This window comes from Apteryx mantelli, chromosome Z (assembly GCF_036417845.1).
Source record: "Apteryx mantelli isolate bAptMan1 chromosome Z, bAptMan1.hap1, whole genome shotgun sequence".
NCBI lineage: Eukaryota > Metazoa > Chordata > Aves > Apterygiformes > Apterygidae > Apteryx > Apteryx mantelli.
In genome coordinates, this window is record NC_090020.1 from 28,580,413 (window position 1) to 28,590,279 (window position 9,867).

At 39.4% G+C, this 9,867-nt stretch overlaps 1 protein-coding gene across 1 annotated transcript in view; it reads right to left on the reverse strand.

Annotated features, from left to right (window-relative positions):
• PRUNE2 (prune homolog 2 with BCH domain) overlaps nt 1–9,867 on the reverse strand; it is a 143,527-nt gene that overhangs the window by 42,731 nt on the left and 90,929 nt on the right. The window contains exon 10 of the mRNA XM_067316050.1: nt 8,998–9,829. Within this exon, the coding sequence (XP_067172151.1) occupies nt 8,998–9,829 (832 nt within the window). The remainder of the gene's footprint in view (nt 1–8,997; nt 9,830–9,867) is intronic.

The following is a 9,867-nucleotide window of genomic DNA, read 5'->3' on the forward strand; positions in this document are numbered from 1 at the left end:
CCTCCACCATTTTCTTGTCATGTGACTGGTGGTACTGCTAAATAAGGGCGATCACCTGCCTTCAGAGAGCTGGCTGTACGAACCAGCAGCTACAGGCTTTGGTTAAATGAATGCGTAGGAGCAGAGCAGCGCTTTACCCGTGAAAATTATTATTTTTTTATGTTCCCCGTGGAGCTTTGTCGCAGCATCTCCAAACTTTTATCCAGCAAGTCAGCTGGCAGCAGGGAAAAGCTCCCCACTGTTTCATTTCAGAGCCCGAGGAAAGCCTGCGATGAGAGATTGCCTGACAAAAGTTCATACGGATTCAACCAGTCTCAGCCCTCATTGCTGTTTGCATCTGATGGTTATAGAGCACATGCATAATCAAACATGATTTACATAATTTGCTCAGTGTGCAATTCAGCTACAGAAAACCATATGCAAATTAAAAAAACAAAACAAAACAAAAAAACCCCCCAACAACTCACAAAGCAGGGTGAATACCAGGAACACAAAACAGCACTGAGCGGCAGGCAGCAACACTCACGGCCTGTGCTCTCGGCTGTGGTTCTTAGGGGGGTGCTTGAAGGAAAGACATTTCCTCCCAAGCAAAGCAGTCTCCTTTTATGGAGTCTTATTAGGGTAGGGCTCCTAGAAATGCCAGGTTTCTTACCGAATGGAAAACAGTTTTTGATCCTTTTCCCTCACAATCCTGTGGAGGTAAAACAGCAAAGGCAACAGGCCCTAGGACAGCCTCACCTTCAGGTACCTTGTGTCCCTTCACACTGTGACATTCCTCCTTCAAGATGAAATACAGGACAACTGAGATGTTTTCATGTCAAATCCTGAAGTATAAGCATTCAAAAGCAAACAAAGCCTACCTGTATCGGCAGTACAGCTCCATGCACACCTATAGCACAGCTTGAATAAAAATTCAGTGGTTGCCGCTTTGCTCTTCATGGGATTAGTCATCCTACAGGGCAAGTTCTCAGTCTACTGCACAACTCCTGAGAAATCAGCCCTCAACTCCTCTTTTAAAGAAATACAGACCAGCTTCAAGCATTTAAAGAAATGCAAAAATCATCACCCAAAGAAAAATATACTTTCTGAAGAGGACATGGCTCCAGAAGTGCAATCCCTGATGCTGCTGTCATTTAACTGTAGAGAAACTTCCCAATGATGGGGATATTTTTAGTGCTTTTTCAGCTGAGCAATCTTTAATTCATTTGAAATCTTCAGCCCAGGCACTCAGAAGTATTACCCAGGAAATAGAGATATAAAGTATTTATGTGCAACAGAAATCATTAGTAGCACGATCATGATAAAGCTATGGTATTGGTAACGTGGTAAAAGTGCCAGCCCTGATGCTACTGAAGATTACTAGGGTTCACTGGATTCACTGTCAAAGTCAGATGCAAGTCAACAGTGTCAAGTTTGAATGCTCATTAATGCTTTAGCCTGAAGTCTTATGTCATTGACCACATTTTGATTGGAATAGATTATACAGTGAACTCACCCAGAAAAACACAGTATATAGATTATAGGGGAGCTTTTTATGTGACAGCTAAACTGTACTAACCCAGACCAGCTCTTTTTGTTTTAAGAAAGTGGAACTATTAGCCCAGTCTCACAAATTAAGTAAAATCTCAGAATCACAGGTGAGTAACGTTAAGTAGGTTTTTTTTCCTTTTAAATTGCTTTTTAATCAATAAATTGTCGTCCTGGTCTTGTTAAAATGTTTTTATAAAGTGCGTAATATCTGGTACGATGTGAACATTATTGCTGTTTTTACAAAAATAGGATTATCACCATATTGGCTGCTGCTATTGTTTAACAGCTGGCTCTGCAATGGAAAACTGGGTTTTTAGGTTTAATTAAGTTTTAGCCTCCAGATGGTGATGGGAAATACAATATCACCCCAAAACTGATAACAAAAAAGACGGCTGTCATGACTTCATAGGGCAAACCAAATGTAGGAAAAGAAATGGTGTTATGCAAACTCATGCATGACTTTATATTATTACTTCCCTCAATTTAAAAAGTCAGGAGTGGAATTCACTGCTATTAAAACAGGTTACTGCAAAAAATCTCAAAAAATAAAGTGTTTTAATAAATTTACATCTATGGTGTAGAAAAGTCCCCTGCTCTGAATCCATCCCTAGGATTCTTTCATTTTCACGGAAGCAACATATTTGCAAAAGATAATATATAACATATAGCATCTAATATATATTGCCATAATTATTACAATAGTATGATATATAATAATGTAAAATATATTAATTATATAATTTCCCATCCTAAATGCAGATGAACATTGAAACCTTAAGTTTTGAGCCAGCAATCTTAAAGAATTTTTGCTCATGACAATCAAAACATCTTGTTCAGTTTCAGTTTATTTTTACTTTTGTTACAAGGAATTAATTCTCATTTCTGATGAAAATCTAAATTGAAAAAGCACAGCACAATTTTCAATTTATAATTTCACTACCAAACATTTGTGTATACTACATCATTACCAGTGCTTGCTTCCTACACAGCTTCCTACAAACAACCCTCTCAGTTGTTGCTCCTTTCCATATATGTTTGTTTTTAACCTTTAAAGCACATTCTTCATGTTCAGCGAATTGTCACGCTTTGTGCTGCTAAGTGGGAGACTCATTTCAAGTCTGTAATCTCGTAGTTAGCAGGAGCTGGAAGTTCTATTTTGTCAGTATTTCAGTTCAGTATTGAACACTGATATTTGATTTGAAACATTAATAGCTTTGAGATGATATGATGTGTATTTCGCTCAATCACAGAGATCATTTTCAGAGACACAGTTGTTCCAAAACCATAATTATTCATGAAGTAGTCACAGATTTTTGTTTCTTCATATTTGATTATCTTTATCCATTGCTAAACACAGGAAATGTGATGAAAACAGGCTTCTATTCAAAATTTACTGGACTGCTTATGGTACTGGGCAATTTTAGCAGTCATCTACAGCACAGCAGCAGTCGCAGAGAGATACTTTGGACACAACAGGTGGGAAAAATGTCTCTTCCGGAGAATCACTGCACAAGTGAGCAGAAAAAAACTATGATTCCTCCTTTTTTTTAGAATATGCTATCAGAAGGAGAAATGAAGCTTGCCTTTGCAGATTTACTCTAATGAATTAAGCAAATCTTAGTAGTTGTTCAAAGGAAGTTCTTTGTAATCTCAGTTTTGTGACCAGTTTTCCAAGCTCTCTCCCAAATCTTCCAGCTATCAGTGCCCTTGTCTCTACTGCTCCCTCTACTCCCAGTTCCTCAAGTCAATACATCATTTCACAGTATTTCCCTCAGATCTTTTTAACATTTCCTACTGTCACTGCTTCAGGAAGAACCCAGTAATGATAATCCATCCCTACAGCAAAGATAAGGGCAAGAATGATCTGGTATACCCAAAGCACAAACGCACTGAGAGAAGTGTGCTGATATGTAAGAGCTCACACGATCATCAGTGGCATTCTCCCTCTGGCTCTCAGCCACTGCATCACCACCTAGCTTCACCTAGTCATGTAAGACAGCGTAGCTTCTGTCACAAAGAAAATTACCATCGGTCTTCCTAAATTTTACTGTTGACACAGTTCCAGCAGCAGCAGAGAAATATGTTATCATGCATATCCAACATTTGTACGATGCTCGGTGTAGTCCTCCTTTTTAAATTTAGTCACTCTTGGCTGTCCACACATGAAAAGCCATATAGGAAGCTATTTTCTTTCTGGAAAGACTGACATGAATAATGTGCTATCAGCTCTTTCTGTATTTTTCATGACACCAAATAAACCCTTGGGGTTTGTTATTTCTGGTGTTTGTTTACTGTTGATACAGGTTTATATCTCTTCTTCAGTATTTTAATGCTAGCAAGCATCTTCATATTTTTCTTCTCTTCCTGCTGCTGCTTTTACTTGCAGCAGAAAAACAGGGCAGGAGGCAGGAACTTTGCAACCCATCACAGACTCTCAAAACCCACTTGAACCCCCTGGAGAGCTGTATGTTTGAAGTGTGTTTATCTGACATTGGGATAAAGGGCACAGTGACCAGCAGACAGCAAGATTTTAATCCACTTCTTCATTCTCATTCTTGTTTATGCTTACTGTTTCAAAGCTGTAATTTCCTCTTCTACAAAAGTCACATTTCATAGCCAAAATGACAGATACTTTCTGGATGAGGGCAGAAAATAATGAAAATTACATCCTTTACTGATCCTGATTCTGCTACTGAAAGGACCCATTTCAGCACAGCATGAAAGCATGAACTCCAATTTTACTAAACAGGGGCATGTGAGTAAACTGGATCCTGAAGAGTGCATTCACAGAGGGGCTTAAGAGGCATTTCATGAGTAAATGCCTCCATGAAATTTGGGGTCCCAGTCCAACTTTCACTCTGGTTGGGATGTCTCAATCATCTGTTTGGGTATAAATAATAAGCTTATCTTAGTCTCTAGAGATATTGTGTTCGTGCCATACATAAATATATGAAGGTGAAGAACAAGCCTAAATTGAGGAACCTCATTTCTATACCCTCCTAAGGGGACTTATGCACACTCACTTCCCAACCAGAAGGCTACAAGAAAAGCACTACCCATGCTCCACTGACTTGGGGGAAGCATAGGCTACATTAGAGAAAGAGCCCAATTCGGTAGCCAATTCTAAGAGCGCTGTCACAGAGACGGCTGTCACAGGTTCTGGTCCCAGAATGGCCCATTTGCATTAAGCAACTATTTGACAAAACAAAAAAAGGAGCAGGGAATGTAATCCATGCCGTGGGAATTGCTATCCAACTGGATCTTCAGAGTAAGGGTGCTTAATTTACTCGTACCAATCAGGCGCAAGTATAGGCTAGGAAATAAGCCACTTGCTCTTGGCAAAAGTAGCACTTAGTGAAGCATCCAAGAAACTTTGCTGAGTCAAAATTGTGGCCTTTCAGAAGTATAAGAAATTAAGCAGAAGGAAACATCTAAGAGAGCTAAGTACCAGGCCCTTACACTTTGGTTCATTTCTACCTAAAATGTACTTAAAAGATGGAAATCTGTGGACTTACAATCTTGCAACTAGCACCATCGAGCAGTTCAGGAGCTCTCTTGCAATAGGAACAAGACAACAAAATCTCAGTTTCTTCTCTCACATGATGACTCCAGTGTTTCTGTGCTAACCTCCCATAGGGCTGACATATTTCTGTTGCATCACATTGTTTTAAACTTTGTTGGCCAAAAAGGAAAGTTAATTTCAGACTTATAAGCTGCCCCTTGAGCAATATTTTAAGAAGGAACTTGTGTTTTAAAATATGTCGACAAAATGCATTAGAAAGTGTTCCCAACTACACGCTTTGAACACATCAGTTGCTGTTTCTTCTTCTGTTTATATAAGAGGTTGAATAAATTTGACATATAATTAGCAATAATTATTCCCATGTGTGTTTTATCCTTTCTACTATAATATTTCTTCATGTTTTTACTTTCATTTCAAAGGAATCAATGCCTCTGTGATTACATTGTGGGCATATGCAGGGACATCTGCATGCGTCTCTGCCGTCCCCTATTAAGTTTGAAGCCATTAGCTAATTGACCAAAGACATCAGCTTATTCTAAGTCTATCGAACACTGGCTACTATGCACAGGGAAAAGTGTAACATGAAAGAAATCTTTATTAGATATGAAATCCTCATAGGAGAGTTTTGAATAATTTAATGATGGAAAAGGCTTCTGTCAGAGTTTGCACCTTATCAGCCACAAAAAAAACCACAAAACACAAACCCAAAGGAAACTAGATTATATTGGTTCCATGCTCCCAGAAATACTTGTTAATGCAGCTTCTGAATGACTTTCTTGCTTTCTTTACTTCTCTGGGTTTCAGCATTATCAGTGTTAAGGACAGAAATATCTACTGCTATCTGCTGAAAAGGCATTTGGTATTAAACAGCCATTGCTGAGTCAGAGAAGAAAAGGCCCTGTAATGGAGTGGCCCTCAAGCTTTCTAGAACAAGAATTCTTGTATCCTTTTCTTGCAGGATGCACCATATCCTACCATGCATTCAATTTTTAACTGAAAATACTCTTGCATTAATATGGCCCAGTTTGGGGCTTTAATTTGGGAATCAGTCTAAGAGAATATAAGCTCAAAGAATAATGAATGCAGAACATCTGAAGTGCCAGTGCAAACTACTATTGTGTGCGAGATTCAAGTTTTTACTTCGGAGACTTGCAGAGATTACTAAACAAGAGCAGAGTATTTCTCAAAGTGGATCTCAAAGTGGATTCATGGCAATAAGCTAGAAAAAAAATATATATAAATCCATGCCTATTGGGTTTTTTCTAGTGTTTCAGTAGAAGCTCAAAATCAGGTTCTTTTTTCACGTGTCTCACATGAGCTCTCTCATTGCTTCAAAGTTATCTCTGCTCCATTGTGCTGATTTATAAAAATCATTTAATAGCAGATACCTGAAATAATTTTCTTTTCCTTTCTAAAAACATTAGCATCACTGGCATATAAGCAAGGCAAGCTAAAACCCTGGGATGCTGCCTCCATGTAATTAATCAGTGTGACTTAGCAGGGTCAGCATCTGGCTGCTTTTAATTTAAAATGCTTTTTAGGGAAGACAAAGGAGTTGACAGCTGATTTCTTCATGTGAGATTAGCAAGCCCACAACTATGCTACCTTTCTAAATAACCCTTCCTTTTTCCTGTCCCACTCACCATTTGTTGTGAGCAGAGGTGGCAAGTATTATTTGATTTACAGATTTTCACTGGAAAATGCTGGTTTGTCAAAAAAAAAAAAAAAAAAAAGCAAGCTTTATTCATGGAAGGGAGTTGGTTTTGATGAATTCCCAGTGAAACCCTGGCAGAGTTAATGGAGATGGAAGGCTTCCAGAATGTGGGTTGGTCCTAAATAAGCAGACTACTCCAAAGTAGGACCACCTCCAGTTTTTCTGGATCCACAAATCCTAAGCTGCCTTGCCACACACTAACCTGGATTCGCAACAACTGCTTGGGGGGGTTGCTTATTTTTCTTCCAGATTTCCCTCTTGTGGAAAATTTCAGGTTTTCCACTTTTCCTTTAAGAACAGAACTTAGAAATGTGGAGGATTGGGTATAACAGAAACATTGGGTGCCAACCAGCTCTACTTCGGATGGTTTCAAGGTCAAGTACTCAGCATTTTGTTTACTTCAGACTACAGAGAGCTGAGAAGTGCTCATCTTCTGCTAACCTTTCTGAAGATTTGCTTCTTTCTTGAGGGCAATAAATGCTAAACCTGCATCAATAAAAGCTGTTCCTGCTCTACAGAAACAAAGCCCCTCTCATCTCATAATCTCCTCAGTGCTGTCTGTCTAGTTAGACTGAAGCAAATTCAGCTAGGGACAGTGTACTAAGGGGAGGGGAGGAGGCTTATTTGTATACTATTCAAAATCTTGTCTGAAAAACCTAAAGCCCTATATAGGTGCTTAAGTTTAAGCCTGCAAGTAACATTATTACATCTCAGGGTTTGTGAGACTGGGATTTATTTTTATACAGAAGTCAGCACTTGCTGGAGGTTAAAAATAACTCACCTGTAATAGTGTCTTCTCTGTAGTAATGATATGGTCTTTGAAATTGTATTAAAATATTAAGAGAAGAGGTATTTTAACAAGTCTGGGGGAAGATAAACCACACTTACTGATCTACTGACTCCCAAAATACAATCTTAATCAAATGTGAACTGGTTTTTGGGTCAGCAAAAAGCATACTTTTCTACTAGAGAATGTGTATACAGTTATCAGGGTTATACTGTCACAGACAGTCGTATCATCTTTAAAGAAAAACAAAAAAGCCTACTGCTAATCTGCCAAACTGTAAGTGAAATTTTGAAAGTTTAAGTCTAAAATAATTTGCTAACTAATTAAAACAGGATAATAGAAGTTGAAAACATGATGTGTATTCTACACTGAACTGATTCCCAATACTTGGGAGAAACTTAAAAAAACATCAAAAATCAGTCTAACAAACCACATGTTTCTTATCACATTCCTGTTCTCTTGGGTGAGCACAGTTAAAAGGGAGAAACATGTATGAAGCAGTTACACCCCTTAGTCTTATTTCTGCTGGGGAGTTTCTTTTGCTGTTCACGAGAATTTCACTCTATTAACTCCACGCCAGGTTATCACTGTAAAACTGCAGCACGTCAGCAGAAGTTGCCCAGGAGCAATGAGGCCAGACTTCCGCACTCACGTCTCTGTGGGGCTACCCTAGCAGTCCCTTACAGCCTGGAGGTACCCAGAGGTTGCAACAACTGAGTCAGTAACAAAAGCACCTTCTCCAAAATGCTGCAGTAACTGGAGCCCAGAGGGTCATCGCTGATAACTCCCTTTCTCTCTGGCAATGCTCAGCAGGAAGAGGGCAGGCAGTAACGCTGTCAACACACCGGCTGCACTTCCACCCAAAGGGAGGTGCGAATGCACTGTGTCTCAACTTCCAATCCAGTCTTAAAAGAAGGAAATGCTGCTCTGATCTCACTGCAGCTTGGAAATAATCAGAGACCATAATTTTCCCTAGTCCTTTTCTTTCCTCTACAAGCAGCATCATTTTCTGACCCTAGGTCTCTGCTCCACCCCATCTTCCTTCCCAGTATTTCCCCACTAGCCAGAGAGACTATTTCACTTTCCGCACTCCATAATTCCACCACCAGAATTGCAGCTGGACTGGCAACACTGCCAATACCCTGGCCACACTTTCAGATTTATAGGCAGATTATAAAGCCTATGGGACCTTATGGAAGGAAGACAGACTTCTTCCTGCAAGGAAGAGGCCTTATAAGCTTTCTGCATTATAAAACAATCCTAATTTGATTAGGATTAAGACTGTTCTTACAAAGTGAGCAATACAGCAATACTTAAGGAAATAATATTACTATTTAAGCCTTGAAAATCCTGCCATCTACTCGTAATCCCATGTACTTTAATAATATTGATAACAGGTGAACAGAAGACCCTTGAAAGGAAACAGGCTTTTTTTTTCCTTACCCTGATTTTTGACTCAGTTTTCTTTCACTGCTGAGAAACATTGTTTCATCCTCCTTCATTTCTTGTTCTGTTACTACGTTATTTCCAAGTCTCTGTTGAGAATTTGCTTCCCATACACCATCGCCACCAACCATCTGCAACATGAGAGCATCTGCTCCTGTAATATTCTCATCCTCAGTAGTCACACTGTCCAAGGGAGAACAGCCCCCAAGTTCAGATGATTTATGAAGGGGAGCTTCTAGCTGAAATTCTGCTTGAGTGTCAAGAATCGATTCCTGCACTACAACAGCTTCCAGTTCTTTGCCAGAATGTCCAGACCCTGATTTTGGTGTCTCTAATCTGGCAGAAATTTCTTCAGGTGATATGTCACTGACTTCATTTTGGCCCAAAACAATCCACTCCTCATCTTGCCCACAGTTTTCTGGCGATATCCTTTCATCATCCAGTTTTTGAGGCATGACAGAAGAACTTTTCTCTGCTAAGTTAACAGAGTCCCCTTCAGTCCCCCAAACACACTGGTCTTCCCTTTCATTTATGATGGAGATCGGCAGAAATGTATCTGAGGAGCCTGGTGAAAAGCCTTCATGAGATTCTGTTTGTTCAGCTACATTAACTTCTTGAAATGCAAAATCACTTCCTTTTATTTCAAGGGTATCCTCCCTTGAAGGTGTATTTTCTTCCCCAGTAACAAGGATGTAATCCATCTCCAGTGAAGTTTGATCTCTGTGCACCTGCATCCTCATATCTTCCTTATCCTCTGTACTTTTCAGTTCAGGGCTCGCAGAGGAATTTCTCGACTTATTCTCCCTACAAAGTGGGTAAGTGGCAGCTTCTAAAAAAACAGGCAGACAGAAACTGTTTTTAGTTTTC